The 19,324-nt window shown below is 41.1% G+C and overlaps 1 protein-coding gene across 1 annotated transcript in view; it reads left to right on the forward strand.

Moving 5' to 3' along the window:
• MAP1B (microtubule associated protein 1B) overlaps positions 1-15,337 on the forward strand; it is a 74,901-nt gene extending 59,564 nt beyond the window's left edge. Inside the window, exons 5-7 of the mRNA XM_056848810.1 lie at positions 1,729-7,978; positions 10,653-10,891; positions 14,444-15,337. Of these exons, the coding sequence (XP_056704788.1) occupies positions 1,729-7,978; positions 10,653-10,891; positions 14,444-14,599 (6,645 nt within the window). The 3' untranslated portion in view covers positions 14,600-15,337. The remainder of the gene's footprint in view (positions 1-1,728; positions 7,979-10,652; positions 10,892-14,443) is intronic.
• The last annotated feature ends 3,987 nt before the right edge of the window (positions 15,338-19,324 follow it).

The raw sequence follows: 19,324 nt of genomic DNA on the forward strand, positions 1-19,324 counted from the left end.
AATACAGCTGTTCCATTGGCTTTAGTATCTTATTTTTATGTACACACTGAGGGTACAAAAGATCTTCAATTGTACTGTGTGACTTAATTATACATTTCAAAACCATTAACTAGAATATATAACATACCGTATATACTCGCCTATAAGCCGAGTTTTTCAGCCCAAAAAAAGGGCTGAAAAAGCCGGCCTCGGCTTATACGCGGGTCTATACGGTAGAGGGGGGAAGGAGGAGGGAGGAGGGAGGGGGGAACTTACCACCGCCATCTTTTCCAGGCCGGGAGCGGCCTCCAGAGCCCCCCTGCGGCCGCAGGGAGGGCGCTCCGCCGCCCCCGCTGCCTTCTCCCGGCCGGGAAAGGCCTCTAGATGCCCTCTGCGGCCGTGGGGAGGGCGCTCCGCCGCCCCCGCTGCCTTCTCCCGGCCGGGAGAGGCCTCTAGAGGTCCTCTGCGGCCGCGGGGAGGGCGCTCCACCGCCCCCGCCACCTTCTCCCGGCCGGGAGAGGCCTCTAGAGGCCCTCTGCGGCCGCGGGGAGGGCGCTCCGCCGCCCCCGCCGCCTTCTCCCGGCCGGGAGCGGCCTTCAGAGGCCTGCTGCGGCCGCGGGGAGGGCGCTCCGCCGCCCCCGCCGGATCCGCCGCTTCCCGCCGCCAGGAGCCCAGAAGGTAAGTCTTGGGGGGGGGAGGGGTTATAAGCCGACCCTCGGCTTATACGCGGGTGCCTAATTTTTCCCCATTTTTGGGGAGAAATTAGGCACCTCGGCTTATACACGGGTCGGCTTATACACGGGTATATACGGTACTAAAATACATCAGAAAACAAACAAAGAAACAACAAGGATTTAAATCTGCGAAGCAAATAAATCTTTATAATATATTTATATTATTGTGTATATATAATTTATAATTAAATTTTTGACCCAACGTTTTCAGCATAAACAATCTTTTTAGAATGCTGATTAATGTCTTCTCTAAACTGTCAACTGGATCCAAGTTCCTTTTCATACATAAAGTTCTGGTGCATTTGAGTTTCCCTGTACATTACATTGGAGCAGCTATGTATGAATATTTAGGCATGCATAGATGCTCGCTCCATTGAAATATATGGGGATGCCAGTTTGCGGGGTGGGGGAGACAAGCTAATTTGAGAGCTCTTTTTCTGCAAGAGAGAGATGGATCTGGTTGACTATTAAGATGTTTAGTTATGATCGTTCACCTACCAGCACAGCTCTATTTGTTCACTTCATTCCAGGATCCCATTGCATGGCATGAAAACAGAATGTTTACTGGGCACCTGGAGAAGTGTGGATGATTAGATAACTTTCTTTGAGTCTTGGGAGAGTATCTGGGCAAGAATGTACAAGTAGTAGCCACAGTTTGTGTGGTCCACCAAGCTGAATGTTGTCCATCAACCATGCATGGTGACCCATCAGTGTTTAGTCATTTAAAAAAAAAAATGCTGCCGGCCTGGGACATCAAAAACAGAAGGGTTACAAAAAACCTGATAGGCTGGTAAGCTATGTTTGTTTTGTTCTTTAAAAGTTGTGCAGATTTTATTTAGAATTATTGCATAGTATTCATGACTGGATTTCTTTCTCTTTCAAGAAAAATATAAGAATTAATGTTTTATATTTTATGGGGGGGTACTGAGAACAGCCTTTTAGTTTTATCAAAAGCTGATATTATTCACTTTAAATTGACATGAACTTTTTTTTCTTTTGTGTTTCACAATCCCAGATTGGAGAATTATTGAGTACTACACACCCTGCCAACAAAGCCAGTTTAACGCTTTTTTGTCCTGAGGAAGGGGATTGGAAAAATTCAAACCTTGACAGGCACAATCTTCAAGACTTCATCAACATTAAACTCAACTCTTCTTCTATCTTGCCTGAAATGGAAGGACTTTCTGAATTTACAGAGTACTTGTCAGAATCAGTGGAAGTGCCATCGCCTTTTGATATTTTGGAGCCACCAACATCAGGGGGTTTCCTGAAGCTTTCTAAGCCTTGCTGTTACATTTTCCCAGGTGGAAGGGGAGACTCTGCATTGTTTGCAGTTAATGGATTTAACATGCTTATTAATGGAGGATCAGAGAGAAAATCTTGCTTCTGGAAACTCATTCGACATTTGGACAGAGTGGATTCCATTCTGCTCACACACATCGGAGACGACAACCTTCCAGGAATTAATAGCATGCTACAAAGGAAAATAGCAGAATTAGAAGAGGAGCAGTCCCAAGGTTCTACTACCAACAGTGACTGGATGAAAAATCTAATATCACCTGACCTGGGAGTTATATTTCTCAATGTCCCTGACAGCCTGGGGAACCCTGATCCAAATTTTCGGTTAAAAAGAAGTGTGGAGGAAGCATGTTTCACGCTACAGTATTTAAATAAGCTGTCTATGAAACCGGAACCTCTATTCAGAAATGTAGGCAATACCATTGATCCTATCATCCTTTTTCAAAAAATGGGAGTAGGAAAGCTTGAAATGTATGTGCTCAACCCTGTCAAAAATAGCAAAGATATAAATTATTTTATGCACCAATGGACTGGCACAAGTAAAGATAAAGCTGAACTGGTGTTACCAAATGGTCAAGAGATAGACATTCCCATTTCCTACTTGACCTCGATCTCATCTTTGATTGTATGGCATCCCGCAAACCCTGCTGAGAAAATAATACGAGTTCTTTTCCCAGGAAACAGTACTCAGTATAGCATACTAGATGGACTAGAAAAACTCAAACATTTAGACTTCCTTAAGCAACCAACAGTTACACAGAAGGACCTAACTGGTAACTTGACTAGTCCAGCAGTAAAGCAAGCAAAACTTAAGCAGCGAACAGACAGTAAGGAAAGTCTGAAACCTGCCACAAAATTACTGTCTAGCAAGACAGTCAGAAAAGAATCACGAGAAGAGGCAACTGAAACAGGAAAAACTAGCCCACCTGAAAAGGCTGAAAAAGTAGAAAGTAAAGAAAAACCCATAGTTAAAAAAGATAAATTGGCAAAAACTGAGACAAGGCTTTCTGTGGCAGAAAAAGATCTGTCAGCTAAGGAACAGCAGCTTGTGAAATCTGAAGCTGCTGAAAAACAAGCAGCAGATGTCAAACCAAAAGTAATAAAGGAGAAGCATGTGAGAAAGGAAGTGAAAGTAAAATCTGAAGAAAAGCAGGAGGAGAAAATCAAACCAAAGAAAGAGGTATCTAAGAGAGAAGAAAAAATGCCTGCTAAAAGGGAGGAAAAGTCTAAAAAGGAAGATGTCAAGAAAGATGTGAAAAAAGAATCTAAAAAAGAATCAAAGAGAGACATTCCCCCTAAAGAAGCTAAAAAAGAAGAGAAAAAGGAAATTAAAAAGGAAGAAAAGGAATCCAAGAAAGACTCCAAGAAGCTTCTTAAAGAAACAAAGAAAACATCTGCTTCTTTGCCTGACTCAAAAAAGACTGCAACAAAGCCCAAGACACAAAAGAAGGAAGAGTCTGTTAAAAAAGAAAGTGGAATTCTTGGGAAACCAAAGGAAAAAGTTAAAAGCAAGCCAGTGAAGAAAGAGACAAAGGTTACTGAAACACCAGTTGCAATGGCGGCTTTGGGAGCTGTCACTGCAGCAGTAGCAGCTGTAGGTGTAGCAGCTACTGGAAAAGAACTTGAGGCTGAGAGATCACTTATGTCTTCACCAGAGGATTTAACAAAAGATTTTGAAGAGTTAAAGGCTGAAGAAGTTGAAGTTGTGAAAGAATCAAAGCTTCAGGTAGACATAATAGAAAATGAAGGGAAATTAACTGATATAGAACAAAAAGAGGATTATGAAGTTCACAAAGAAAAAACAGAAGGGCCAGCAGATTCTCCAGACGAGGGAATAACTACCACTGAACCTGAGGGAGAATGTGAACAAACTCCCGAGGAACTGGAGCCTGTAGAAAAGGACAAGGTTGATGACAATGAAAAGTTTGAAGATGAAGGAACAGGTTTGGAAGAATCTTCTGAGGCTGGTGACTATGAAGAAAAGGCTGAGACTGAGGAAGCCGAACAGCAAGGTGAGGAAGAAGAGGCACTGCTGGGCATCAAAAAGCAAGGCACAAAGGATATAGTAGAAACTCAGGAAACTGAAAAAGCAGTTACTGGAGTTCATGGGTATGAAAAAATGAAAGCTCTAAAGTACGATGAAAAGGCAGAATTTAGAATGGAAGGTGAAGAGCACAATAAAGAAAATGCAGATGAAGCATTTGAAAAAGCAGAAACAGAAGAGACTGAGGAGGAAGTTGAGGAAGAAGACAAAACCGAGGATGTCAGAGATGAGGAAGAGGAAACCGAAAAAATAGAGGCTGAAGAAGATTATGTTATGGCTGTGGTGGATAAAGCTGCAGAAGCTGGGGAGATTGATGATAAATATGGCTTGCATATAACCACTCCAACAAAGCAATCAGAACCTCAGTCTCCAGCTAAGGAACCAGCATCTTCCATTCATGATGAAACTTTACCTGGTGGTTCAGAAAGTGAAGCAACCGTTTCAGATGAAGAAAACAGAGAAGACCAGCCTGAAGAATTCACTGCAACTTCAGGTTACACACAGTCAACTATTGAAATATCCAGTGAGCCAACTCCAATGGACGAAATGTCAACTCCAAGGGATGTGATGAGTGATGAAACTAATAATGAAGAAAGTGAATCGCCTTCCCAAGAATATGTTAACATTACTAAGTATGAGTCGGCATCATACTCTCAAGAGTTCACTAGGCCTAAACTTTCTCCACTGCCTGATGCTTTCAATGGGTTATCTGAATGCTCTAAAACAGATGCCACCGAAGGAAAAGACTACAATGTTTCAGCTTCTACCATTTCACCACCTTCTTCCCTAGAGGAAGACAAATTCAGCAAATCTTCCTTACAAGATGCGTATAACCAACGAGAAGACAAAGTTAAAAGTACAAATAAATTAGAAATTTCAGAAGTTTTAGATGAGAAGCATAGCCCAACTAGAAGTCCAGATGAAAGTCCAACCCCTCTATCACCTGTTGCTAAAACACCTCTCAGTGAACGTTGTGTGAACTTTTCTCTGACGCCTAATGAGATTACGGTGGCAACTGAAACTGCAGCTCTTACCGCACTGCCTGATAAGCATCACGAAATCCATGAAGAGCAGTGCCCCAGTCCTGATGATAAAACATTAGAAGTGGTATCTCCTTCACAATCAGCTGTTGGTAGTGCTGGTCATACACCCTATTATCAGTCTCCTACAGATGAAAAGTCAAATAATCTGCCATCTGAAATGCCTGTAAAAGCATCAGAAGCACCAATATGCTTTGAAGTTAGTGATGCCAAAGATGATATTGCAAAACACAGGATAAGTCCAATGGATGAACCAGTGCCTGACTCTGAATCACCTTTTGAAAAAGTGCTTTCCCCTTTGCGAAGCCCACCACTGATCGGTTCAGAGTCTCCATATGATATATTTTTGAGTGCTGATGTAAAATCTCCAGCCAGAGAAACTGGAAGTCCTTTTGAAAAAAAAAGTGAAACAGATGGGTCTCCTTTGCAGAAGAGCCCAGTTTCTGAAATTAGTTCTATGAGTGTTTTCCAGGAAAAGCAAGTGGAAAAAGAGATGCAGGTTATACCATCAAAATCAGATTTTGACCTAGAAAAGAAAAAAGATTATTTAGAATCTTCAGAAACTCAGTCTGCATTGGTTTTGGATGAAAGGAAGCTAGGAGATATTTCTCCTACACAGGTAGATATTAGTCATTTCAGCTGCTTCAAAGAAGACACCAAAATGTCAATTTCAGAAGGTACAGTCTCTGATAAGTCTGCTACACCTGTCGATGAAGTTGTTGCAGAAGACACTTATTCGCATATTGAAGGAGTGGCATCTGTTTCCACAGCATCAGTTGCTACTAGTTCATTTCCAGAACCAACTACTGATGATGTATCTCCTTCACTGCATGCTGAGGTAGGATCTCCTCATTCTACTGAAGTAGATGATTCTCTTTCTGTATCTGTTGTACAAACACCAACAACATTTCAGGAAACCGAAATGTCTCCATCTAAAGAAGAGTGCCCAAGACCTATGTCCATTTCTCCTCCAGACTTCTCCCCTAAAACAGCAAAATCAAGGACGCCTATACAAGATCATAGGTCCCCTGAACAATCTACGATGTCAGTAGAATTCGGTCAAGATTCTCCTGAGCAGTCTTTGGCGATGGACTTCAGCAGACAGTCTCCTGAACATCCCACAATGGGTGCTGCAATGCATCATATATCTGAAAATGGACCAACTGAAGTAGATTTTAGCCCATCAGACATACAGGATCACTCTTTCCCACATAAAATATCACCCACAGAGCAAGCAAGTTATGGCCATGAAAAAGATATTTCAGAAATTATTTCTGTATCTCAGATAGAAGCTTCACCCTCTTCTTCCTCTGCTCATACACCGTCACAGGCAAGTTCTCCACTGCAGGAAGAAAGTGTTTCAGGCATTACACAGCCATGTGAAATGCCACTGCACTCTGCGTTCCCATTAGAAAAAGTGCACAGCTTGGGAGAAAAACTTTCACCAAAGTCTGACTTATCTTCATTAACCCCACGGGAATCATCTCCTCTATACTCACCTAGTTTCTCAGATTCCCCTCCTGTGATGAAAGAAACTGCTGCTTGCTATTCACCTTCATTATCATTGCATATGTCCCCAGATAAATCATTAGGCTATCATACCTCAGTAGTTCAAGATCCTCTAATGGACCATAGTCAAGAGTTCTTAGCCTGTTCAGAACAGGAATATGTTAAGAAAATAGCCATGTCACCTGAGGCTCTTAGTTACTCTTATGACACAACTGGAAAAACCACCAGATCACCTGAGGCTATTAACTATTCCTATGAGAAAACAGAAAAAGTCAGTGGATCCCCTGAAGCCCTTGACTATTCCTATGTAACATCTGGGAAAATCACAAGAACACCAGAGGATGATAGTTACTTCTATGAAAAAAACGAAAAAGCTATCAAGTCACCAGAACCCTTTGATTATTCCTTTGAGAAAACCACTAGATCTTCCGAGACTGTCAGTTACTCTTATGAAACCACTGGAAGAAGCAGCAAATCACCCGAGACTGTCACATATTCATATGAAATGTCTGGGAAGACCACCAGATCACCTGACACTGCTACTTACCACTACGAGACTGATAGGTACTTTGTTTCTGAAAAACCAGAAACCCGTCAAGATGTCGATTTATGCTTGGTTTCTTCCTGTGAATACAAGCATCCCAAGACAGAGCTTTCACCTTCCTTTATCAATCCTAATCCCTTAGAGTGGTTTGCAAGTGAAGAGCAGTCTCAAGAACAAGAGAAGCCATTAACTCAGTCTGGAGGTGCACAACCCCCTTCAGGAGGGAAGCAGCCAACACGCCTGTGTGGTGAAACTCCTCCAACCTCAGTCAGTGAATCTGCTCCATCACAGACCGACTCAGATGTACCTCCTGAAACGGAAGAGTGCCCTTCTATTACAGCAGATGCTAATATTGACTCTGAAGATGAATCGGAAACTATTCCAACAGATAAAACAATTACATATGAACATATAGATCCTCCTCCAGTCCCACTGCAAGATCGCAGCCCTTCACCACGGCACCCTGATGTCTCAATGGTAGATCCAGAAGCATTGCCTATTGATCAGAACTTAAGTAAACCTCTGAGGAAAGATCTGAAAGAGAAGACAAAAACTAAGAAGCAGGGCACAAAGACCAAGTCTTCTTCTCCCTCCAAGAAGAGTGACAGCAAATCAAAGCAGATTGCTTCACCAAAGCCTGGTGGGTTGAAGGAATCATTGGATAAAGTTTCCAGAACAGCTTCTCCAAAGAAGAAGGAATCTGTGGAGAAAGCTGCCAAAAACATCTCCACTCCAGAAATAAAATCTTCTCGTACTGAGGAAAAAGACAAGGAAACTAAGAATATAACCAACACTACTGCATCAAAGTCTGCAAAGACTGCAACTGCAGGTAAGAAGAAATTACAATGGTAATCCGTAGAGGTAACATCTGTTTGTCTCAAGTGCCTTCAAACCTATAATATGCAAGCATAATTGAAAGAGACGGTCAGTGGGTGACTCAGGGTGAGCCTGCACTTTCCATGCAACATGATTGCTGGAATTTCCTACAGCAATGTTTTCACTTGTAAATATATGAACAATGTACCACCATCTTTTAAAATCTGTATGCACACCAGATATCCCTGGCCCAATCACAAGCACATGTTGACCATTTATGCTAAAAACAGTGCTACTGTGTTGTACTACACCCTGGTGGAACTTTATGAGGCCCTGCTTTACGGTTCCAGAGGAAGCTGCCATGTTTCTATTGCACTTTGTTGCCATTTTGGGAACACTAAGGCATGGGGAATGTGTTTGATCATGATGGATAAGGTTCCTTAATTGCACCAAAATGATAAAAGCCACAGTATTAAAGAAATTAATATTGTCTTGGGTACATACAGAATGCCTTTCACTTTCTGATGAGTAATCATATTTAAAAATATTGTCGAAGGCTTTCACTGTCAGAGTTCATTGGTTCTTGTAGGTTATCCGGGCTGTGTAACTGTGGTCTTGGTAAAATACCAAGACCACGGTTACACAGCCCGGATAACCTAAAAGAACCAATCATATTTAAGTCTTCAAATTTTAGGGTGGCGAACGGGATTTCCAGAAATCTTTCATCCATGGCATTTCTCATTTTAAAAATTGAATACTAGTTACACTCCACAGGGCAACATGGCACACTAGATAGAAAAGGAGGACTGACAGTGCAGTCCTTAACAGAGTTACACTTTTTAAGCTCATTGGCTTTGCTTAGGACTGGTAAGTGCCTATCAAATAGGTCAAACTAGTTGCTGAAAGAACAGGGTGCAAAGTGAGTCTGGATATAATGTGTATAAGAGTCATCTCCTGTTTACAGACTGAACTTGCAGGAAGATCCTTCTGAATTTACAAGGCTTCTCAGTAAATGGGGAATAAAAAGGACATCAAGTGTATAAATGTTCATGATGGGTTATACCTGTATTGGAAAACACGGTGCCTGAAAAAAACCTAAGCATATTAGATAGTACTATTAGTGAACAGTTTCCATCATAATCACATTCATAGAGCCCCACAGTAGACTCTGACTCTCGGCATACTTATTTTGTTGCTCGTTTTTTGGAGGCTGCAGAGAAGAGATGAAGGGAGGTGTTTTTAGAGATGGGTCTTATCTAAGTTTTATTGTTTTAGTGTTCAAGACCTCGGTGTAAGAACAGGGGGAAGGAAAGAAAGAAAGAAAGAGCCTCACAGTACCATTAACAGCAATGGAAAATGAACAATAGTAGTATTGATCAGCATGACTTGAAGGAGTAAGATTGGGCCTTGTTTTACCACTGGAAACACAGTGGGTGAAATGATACTGGTGGGGATGGAGGCTGACTGAACATGTGTCAACACGGGAATTATTTTAGATGATCGATTGTCATGTCATGACTTTGTTACACTTGAAATTCTAGTTTATTTTCCAAATGCTGTTATTCTTCTTTGAAGAAGTACAGTGGTGGCATAGAACTAAACGTCTTGCATTGTATTACCACTCTGCTCCTATCCTGTTTTGTTTTTGGTTAGCATGTTTTCTGATCCTTTCAGTTTTGACAGCTGCATAGAATCTTGAGTTTGAAAAGACCACCAGGGTCATCTGGTCCAACCCCCTGCACAATGCAGGAAATTCACAACTACCTCCCCCACACACACCCAATGACCCCTACTCCATGCCCAGAAGATGGCCAAGATGCCCTCCCTCTCATGAACTGCCTAAGGTCATAGAATCAGCATTGCTGACAGATGGCCATCTAGCCTCTGCTTAAAAACCTCCCGGGAAGGAGAGCTTACCACCTCAGGAGGAAAATACATGACATGACAATACATATTGACAATACATATTGTCATACATAGAAAGCCTTCTATGACAAATTCTATTGATTTATTTTTAATGGCAATTCAAGCATCACAGCTTGTCTGCTAAGCTTTGATTTTGCTGCTCATAATATTTGAAATGATTAGAAATACCCACAGATAATTGAGGTGTAGTGGGTCGAGCAGGGGTGTAAAACATAAGCCCCATGGGCCAGATCCGGCCCCTTGAGAGCTCTTATGTGGCCTATGAGCAGCCACTCTCCCCCACTCTCGATCTGGGCTGGTGAGGCATGGCTCGGCCCAACCAAGTGACATTTATGTCATATCCAGCTCTCATAACAATTGAGTATGACACCCCTGGGCTAGAGTATTAGATTAGGAACTGGGAGACTCAGTTACAAATTCCCATTGTGCAAAAAGCTCACTGGGACACCTTAGAGCAGCCAGTCTCCCTTACCCTAATCTGCTTCATTGAGTTGTTGTGATGATGAAAACAGTCAATCATCCTGAGCTCCTTGGTGGAAGGGTAGAATAAATAATGTGTTCAATTATTGTATTTTAAGTTGCCTTTAGGCTTATTAGGATAAAAACAACACAAATGATCCAGGGAGTGCATCTAAGTACATGTTAATGTCACTCTGTTGAATACTTAAAGTGTGTTGCTTTTGAGGTCAAAATTGCAGATTACATGTGTCAATATTTCATTATCTATAACTGAGACAAACTCTTGTGTTATTTTTTTAAAGGACCTGGAAATGGAAAGCCAACAAAGTCTATAGCTGTGCCTCCAGGACCTCCGGTGTATTTGGATCTGGTCTATATTCCCAACCATAGCAATAGCAAGAATGTTGATGTAGAATTTTTCAAGAGGGTGAGGTCCTCCTACTATGTAGTGAGTGGGAACGACCCTACAGCTGAAGAACCAAGCAGGGCTGTCTTGGACTCCCTGTTGGAGGGCAAAGCTCAGTGGGGAAGCAACATGCAGGTAGGCTCTACAGTATTAGCATATTAACATCTGAAAATAAGATAAAAATTGGGAGAAACTTTTAAGGCAAGACCTCAAGAGATGCCAGATAGATATAACATTCTATCTTCAATCTTTATCTAATAAAAGTGAGAAAAAATGTTTCCTCATAGAAGAATAACCTTCTTTTCTTAAAAAAAAACCACCCTGTAATTAATGGCCAAAACTCTACTCTGTTTAAAGGCAACACATGAAAACTGTTTTTTTCTTAATCGTTTGCAGATGCTTGTGCTTTTAGGAGGACTGTCAATCAAAGAATTTTGGGAGATAAATCATTCGCTATTAACTGATTAAGAAACCTTCAGATAAATTGGAATATTACTAAAACTTTGCCAGATCCAGCTTCTTAAAATATGAAAAGAATAATGATAGAACTGGACTCTGTCTTCAAATAAAACTCAAAGCCAAACAGCTATGTTGGTGGACAGTTTTAAGTGGAACATTTCCTCTGCTCACTGCTTTCCATCAGCAGCTTCTCCACAGCTATTTAGAAGGATTCAACCCCATTTTCCTAGTGTTTTGCTATTTGAAATCAGCCTAAACTCCACACACAGAGACATACAAACACACACAGTGTTAGCAGATGTGAAATTCCTGCATTTTATGTGGTGGAGGGGGAACGACGTATGGTGTTACTTTGGAAATGGGTCCCAAAAACATAGTAAGTCCTATTTGGGTCCTATTTCAAACAGTTTGACAACCACAGTAATACTCTACTGATTAAAAGCCAATACAAACTTTCAGCTGTAGTAGCAAGAATTCTTACTAATGTAGAAGAATGCTTTTCAGCTGCTGTGTACAGCCTGTATGTTAACTTTTCTCCTGCAGATAAAGCTGACTGAATTCCAGCTAAATGCTTCATTGTGTTTATGATTTCCTGATTTATATCAAAAAAATTGAGCGAGGACCCTTTTAAACAATACCATAAATGCTCTGCTGTGAACATTGAGCAACTTTTGCATGGCTGGGGAAACATTCAGATGATCCAAACACTGCTCAGGGGCTGCTTGTGTGGATCTTTCCTATGAAATGAACACCTCTCCACATCCTTACTGAAAAGAGGCCAATTCTGTGGTTTGGCTCTGCTCAGTTGGCCTTCACCCACATAGATGGGTCATTAATGTTGCTCCAGAGACACAGGCGCCCGTCATAGAAAAGAGGCTCCAATGCAGCTGTGGTAAATTTCATAGAATCATACAGTTGGAAGGGACCACCAAGGTCATCTAGTCCAACCCCCTGCACAATGCAGGAAATTCACAACTACCTCCGCGCCCCCACACACACCCAGTGACCCCTACTCCATGCCCAGAAGATGGCCAAGGTGCCCTCCCTCTCATGATCTGCTTAAGGTCATAGAATCAGTATTGATGACAGATGGCCATCTAGCCTCTGCTTAAAAACCTCCAGGGAAGGAGAGCTCACCACCTCCTGAGGAAGCCTGTTCCACTGAGGAACTGCTCTGTTAGAAAATTCTTCCTAATGTCTAGACGGAAACTCTTCTGATTTAATTTCAACCCTTGGTTCTGGTCTGACCTGGGGCAACTCAGCACCCTCCTCTATATGACAGCCATTCAAGTACTTGAAGATGGTTATCATATCCCCTCTCAGTCTTCTCCTCTTCAGGCTAAACATACCCAGCTCCTTCAACCTTTCCTCATAGGACTTGGTCTTAAATTTTGGTCTTAAATCTTAAATTTGAAGGGCTAGTCAATAATACAAAAATATAGGAACTGAACACTACACATATTAGAATTTTGAAACATACTAATATAGAGATGATAGGCAAATGAGACTGCAGAAGCTCCACTAATCACAAATATGGATTTCTGGAAGCTGCCTTACAGTCAGTGCATATTCTAACTGTCTGCTGCTCTCCAGCATCTCACATCACCTCCTGCCTGATCCTCATAGCTGGAGATGCAGAGCACTGATCCTGGGATCTTCTGCATACAAAGTTACTATTGAGCCATGGCCCTGTACTTGGTCTTGGTCTAAGTAAGGACAGTATGCCATGAGAATGGAGCTGAGGCTTTGCAGCATCTCTGGATCCATACCAACTTCATATCACTTGCTTTCCTGGACCTATTTATCCTATTAGCTTTCCAGTCATAGAATCATAGAGTTGGAAGGGACCTCCAGGGTCATCTACTCCAACCCCCTGCACAATGCAGGAAAATCACAACATCCTCCCCCCCCCACACACACACACACCTTCAGTGACCCCTCCTCCATGCCCAGAAGATGGCAAAAAAAAAAAAAAAAACCTCCAGGATCCCTGGCCAATCTAGGCTGGAGAAAAATCGTTTCCTGACCCTAAAGTGGAGATCGGAATTACCCTGGGCATGTAAGAAAGGGCCACAAGAGCCAAGCACTGATGCAACCCTTCCTCTCATGATCTGCCTAAGTTCACAGGATCAGCATTACTATCAGATGGTTATCTTGCCTCTGCTTAAAAACCTCCAAAGGAGGAGAGCCCACCAACTCCCAAGAAAGCATGTTCCACTGAGGGACTGCTCTAACTGTCAGGAAGTTCTTCCTAATGCCTAGATGGAAACTCTTTTGATTTAATTTCAACCTGTTGGTTCTGGTCCAACCGTTTGGGGCAACAGAAATCAACTCCGCACCATCCTCTATATGACAGCCCTTCAAGTACTTGAAGATAGTTGTCATATCACCTCTCAGTCATCTCCTCTCCAGGCTAAACATACCCAGCTCCTTCAACCTTTCCTCATAAGACTTGGTCTCCAGACCCCTCACCATCTTTGTTCCCCTCTTCAGGACACGTTCCAGCTTGTTTACATCCTTCTTAAATTGTGGAACCCAAAACTGAACACAGTACTCTAGGTGAGGTCTAACCAGGGCTGAGTAAAACAATACCATCACTTCGCGTGATCTGGACACTATACTTCTGTTGAAACAGCCCAAAATCGTATTTCCCTTTTTAACTACCGCATCACACTGTTGACTCATGTTCAGTGTAGGGTCTATTAAGACCCCAGAGCTTTTTCACACATACTACTGCTCAGACAAGTCTCCCTCATCTATAATTATGCATTTGATTTTTCCTACCTAAATGCAGAACTTTACATTTATTTCCGTTGAAATTCATTTTATTAGTTTTAGCCCAGTTTTCCACCTGTTAAGATCATCCTGTGTCCTGACTCTGTCTTCTACCGTATTTGTTACTCCTACAAATTTAGTATCATCTGTAGATTTAATAAGCATTCCCTCTATTCCTTCATCAAAATAATTTATAAAGATGTTGAACAACACAAGTCCCAGGTCAGATCCCTGAAGCATTCCACTTTTCACTCCTCTCCAAGAGGGTGAGGAACCTGTTTGGGTCTGATCTGTCAACCGGTTACAGATCCACCCAACAGTAATAGGATCCAAACCACATTTTATCAACTTGTCAACAAGAATAACAGTATCCATATGATGTGTTAAGGATAATCAGGATTTATCATAGGAATAATTTCCTCTGTTAATATGCTTTCCTCTTTCCTGTTGCAGGTGACCTTAATTCCAACCCATGACTCAGAGGTGATGAGGGAATGGTATCAAGAGACCCATGAGAAACAACAGGACCTTAACATCATGGTTTTGGCAAGCAGCAGCACTGTTGTTATGCAAGACGAATCTTTCCCTGCATGCAAGATTGAACTGTAAAAAAAAAAAGCAATGCATCGCAACCTTAAACTTTGTTTCCAGAAATTCTTCAATTTGAAAACACCTTTTCTAAAAATGTAATCCATCTAACTCAGCTGCTGAACTATATATATATATATATACCTGCCAAATGCTATACTGTATCACAGTGATGCAAGTCACTAATCTTTTTTCAGTCTTTGCTGATTGCTAAGGGAAATGACAGTATTCCCACCGTAGGGTTCAAATTACTGCAAAAACTGCAGATCCAGGTTCATCTCCACTGAATACTTGGAAACCATGCACTAGAAAACACTGCTGACTTCTGCCAGGTAGGGGCATTTGCCCTTGATAGAAACACTGGGAGAGAAAGTGTGTGAGTGAGAGAGAGGTAGAGGAGAATAAAATAATCAGTTCTGCATTACAGTCAAAGCAGCAATCCGTAGTATTGCCTCCTGTAGTCTGCCATCATGTAAAAAGAAAGATTAATGGTTGCATCCGTTTGAGTTCTCACAAGAGCGGGAATTTTTAGTTTAGTAACAAATTAGCTAGAAAATTAAGTGAAACTGAGCGTGGCTTTGAAGGGACATAATCCAGAACACACACTTGCCATAAGCAACTTCACTTTTAACGCTTCATTCTCGGGTAACATAATTCTCTTAGGCAATATATGCAAGTAGTTTGAACCCCATTCAGTACTATACACTTGTTTCCTTTTAACATGCAAATATTTGCTCTAAGGCATGCTCCCAGTGAAAATCCACCGAGCCCACTTAGATTTGACAAACTTGCATGCTGAAACACCCAAGTCACAGTCAAGTTTACTGAAGCAAGAAACCAAAGCAGTTGGGAGTACCTATGGTAGACGATTTGCCTTAGAAAGTGACTTGAATGTACAAAGATACTTGATGCACTTATTTTTTAATGCAAAATAGCAAGTTTATAAAACATCTGTGTAGGATTATAGTTACACCAGTACAGAAGTATGCGTGTGCATGTGTGCTACTGGAAACTTCTCTGATTGGTCAAACAGCTTGGTGCTATGAATTATGTATGTAAGTTGAACACTTCATTGGTACACCTGAACAGCAAGCTTTTTCTTTTGAACTTTGTTTTCTCTCTCTGTCCCTTCTTTTCCCGTGACAGAAAGGGTGCCCAGTATAAGAAATGCAAAACTTAACAAAAACATACCGAATGCAAAAAGGTTCTTTGTGAGTCTGTGGAGTCTTCTAAAGCCTTCCTTTGTCATTCATTATTTTCACTGTTAATTTAAGAATGAATATGGGAACAAATGTACAGAAAAATTTTTGTAGCTCTGTGTGATCTTTTAATAGATGAATTTTTAAATCGAAGTTTTGTTTACAGGAAAACACAAAGGAAAGAAATTCAGGTGAAGGCAAAAATTTTTTAGTAGTTTTGTAAGACAGATGTTGTTTGCGGTTCTGGCGAGAATGAAGTATGACATGGCAGTAACATATTTATTGAACACTGTTAAACGCCAAGGATTATTTTGCAGGGAGCACACTAACACATCATGTGCTAGTCATCAAAAAACTGAGGACTGAACTGCTGATGGCTCCCTTTGAACCAGAAAGCAGAGTTCAGGGCTAGCCCAAGGACAGGGGCAACCCAAGCATTTGTTTACACTCCCGCAATATTTTTAAGGGCAGCAATTAAATCAGCTTGCCAGCAGGAGTTACACCAGCATCCTCCAGGACAATGCAAGTGATCCCACAGAGCATCTCCCGATGATACTGGTTGCAAGCAATGATGCTAGCAAGCTTTTCCTTTCACCCAGGACTGCATAAGCGAAGCTAGCTTAAGCAACTTAAGCAGTGTGTGACTGCATTATTTACAGCTCCCTTCAAAAAATATCAGTGTGTGTCTTGTCCCCAGAAAAAGCTACCAAGGCCACAAAATTCAGCTTCATCAGAACATTGGCTTCATTTTTTATTTCAGTTCTTAAAGTTTGGGTAGAGAGATGCTGTGGATTGTTAAACCAGCCCCCTGGTCCGTCTCAGAAGCCAGAGGAATTGCTGAGGTAGATTCCTAGTGGTCAGAGACTTGGGGATTCAGTAACTTGTTTGGCCCTGCCTGCTGCCCTGCCAGCAGATGTGGAATACATTGCATCAAATAAGAAAAACCATGCAAATGTGCTTGATTTATTCAGATTTCGGGTTTTTTTTTCAGAATTTGTGTTGCTTCTGTTTTAAAACCCACAATGCTTCATTTTAAAACCTGCTATTTTGTTAAGACAATTTGGGCTCAAAGAGATGAAACATCAAAGAACTTGCAATAGAAAAAATTCTGGTGCTAGCAGACTGAGGACTTAACTGCATGTTCTCCCTATGAGTAGGATTGCCACTATGGTTTACTTTGCAGCTTTCTATGGGATTTATACAAGCTCATTTAATCTAGAGCAGGAATTTGCATTTTTCTGTGCCAATCATTTTTTGCAGAGGGCTTTGAGTTCATTAATTAGTGAACAAGTACAGCATTTTATTTTGTATTGTGTAATATATTTCAATTGTTTAACACTGTTTATTTTTGTGTTGCTTTGTTTGATAGATGTGCATTTGCACTGCTAGTTTTTATATTTTTTAAAAAATACTACTTAAGACCATTTTTAATTTGGGCCATGTAGCCCAGTTAATGCTGTGAAATATTGTTGGTCAAAGGTTTTATGTTTTGTTTTGTTTTTTAAAAAAAATTCTAATATTTTATTTTTGTTCGACATTTTTAGCAATGCTGCTTTATTTATTATGCTACCATGGTCCTTTAAATGCTTGTTTACTTGCAGTTCCTTTATTTTTTTTATTGGAACAATATACATTAAAGCCTTCATAGGTTGGGGGGGGGGGGCAAAGTTCTTAAAAAATTCCAAATGATTGTGGTATGAAAGACAAAGGGAAATGTATTGTGGAAAGGAATTGCTGAGCTCATAACTGTACACCCCTAATTTCTAATGCTAACATCTTAATCCAAAAGCTAGCTTTGCCTCATAGTTTTTTTGTTTTTTTTGGGGGGGGGGGAGGTAATTGTGATTTTCCTGCAGTGTGCAGGGGTTGGACTAAATGACCCTGGAGGTTCCTTCCAACTCTATGGTTCTATGATTCAAAGTGGTTTGTCCCAGTATAATTAACAGCAGATTCATGCACAGTGCGGGAAGGGAAGGTTACCCCTTGGAGTTGCCTGTAGGTTAAAGTATTTAGCTCTATTATAGCTAAAAAGCCCTCATGTTGGTGCTTGAGTAAACACCCCCCCTCCCCACCGTTCCTTCTCTTCCCTGTAGCATATCATTGTGCTGGGCATAGCTTCCATGGCTCATCCTGAGCTTGCTCTGTTAGCACAGCAGTGAAGGATTTAAGTTAGCCTGACCTTACTATGCATGTTTACTTAAAAGCAAGTATATTAATGACTCATACTCCCATGTATGTTGTGCATCAGACTGCAGCATTAGGGTACCACCAATGCCATCCTAAGCAGAATTACACCTTTCTAAGTCCATTGAAGTCAAGACTTTGCAGAACTAGTTTTTAAAAATTATTTTTCCAGTGTTCTGTGATTAAGCAGACTTTTGAACATTTTATAGACTGAGAGCACATTCCCTGGATGTCTTGCCAAAAACTGGAGAATGTACTTACTAGTGAATAAGGAACATTGTGACTAATCTGCTGTGGTTGTCACCTGGCCTGCTTTTAGCAGGACTGTTGGGTTTTTTAAATTGGTATAACCCCCCCCCCCCAGTTAATCCCAAATCTCAATATTAAACATGGGTACAGTCACACCTCTGTGTGCAAAACAGAAATGACCTACCTGCCCCCTTTCCCAAGAAGTGGCAAATCCTGCTGGTCGCATGCACATCAGCAGTCCGATGAAAATGGATTCGTTCAAATAAGGATAAATGGAGTCCAAATTTGGCCTTCACATTTCTTCGTTCTGACACCATTATTGCTGTGATATTTTTATTGTACAAGGGAAAAAATGAAATTGGGAGTTCTTCTACTTTGCTTATTGTTAAGCTGCACTTTTTTCTAGGGTGTCACAGACCTTTTAAAAAGCCCTTCTCCATCCTTGTTAGTTAACTTATTCCTTCCTGCATGAAAATGTGTTGATCTCTATGATTTGGACCAAAAGATCCCACGATACAGCAAAGGTCCCCTAATTTTTACCTCCTGTCTGCAGTGCCTGTGCCCCTGAAAGCTGCCTCTTAGTGGTCATGGGACCCTCCAGAGAAGCTATTGGGGGGAGGTGCAGAAAACTGTATATGTAGGCAAATTGGTGAATCCCCTATTCCACACAAATAGAAGTGCCTTTTGTTTGTGCACAGAATCCTTAGATCCAAGTCTAAGTAATTAGACTCAGCCTTCTGAAAAGGCAAAATTTTAAGAGGGTATAAATACGAAAATATACATTTTATTTCCCTACACTTTTAAATGGCAGCTATTTTTGAAAAGGCTCCTCTTGATCAAATTAATGCCTTCCTTGCCTGAGTAACAACTCCAAATGTGTTAGGTTAGTGCCAGTCAACCAGGAAGTACCACAGATAGGGATATTGAGCTGTGTTGCTCAGCAGATTCCTAGAAGCATGGTTCAATACTGATCGGTTAATCTAATTTTAATCATGATCTAATTTTAATGTGTCACTATTTGAGTGTTTAAGAAAATGATGGCATTACCTATTGGTAACAGTCCCCAAATCATGCTCTTTATTATAGTACTACATCGCTAATCAAATTCAGTGAG

Source organism: Euleptes europaea, chromosome 4 (assembly GCF_029931775.1).
Source record: "Euleptes europaea isolate rEulEur1 chromosome 4, rEulEur1.hap1, whole genome shotgun sequence".
Classification (NCBI taxonomy): Eukaryota; Metazoa; Chordata; class Lepidosauria; order Squamata; family Sphaerodactylidae; genus Euleptes; species Euleptes europaea.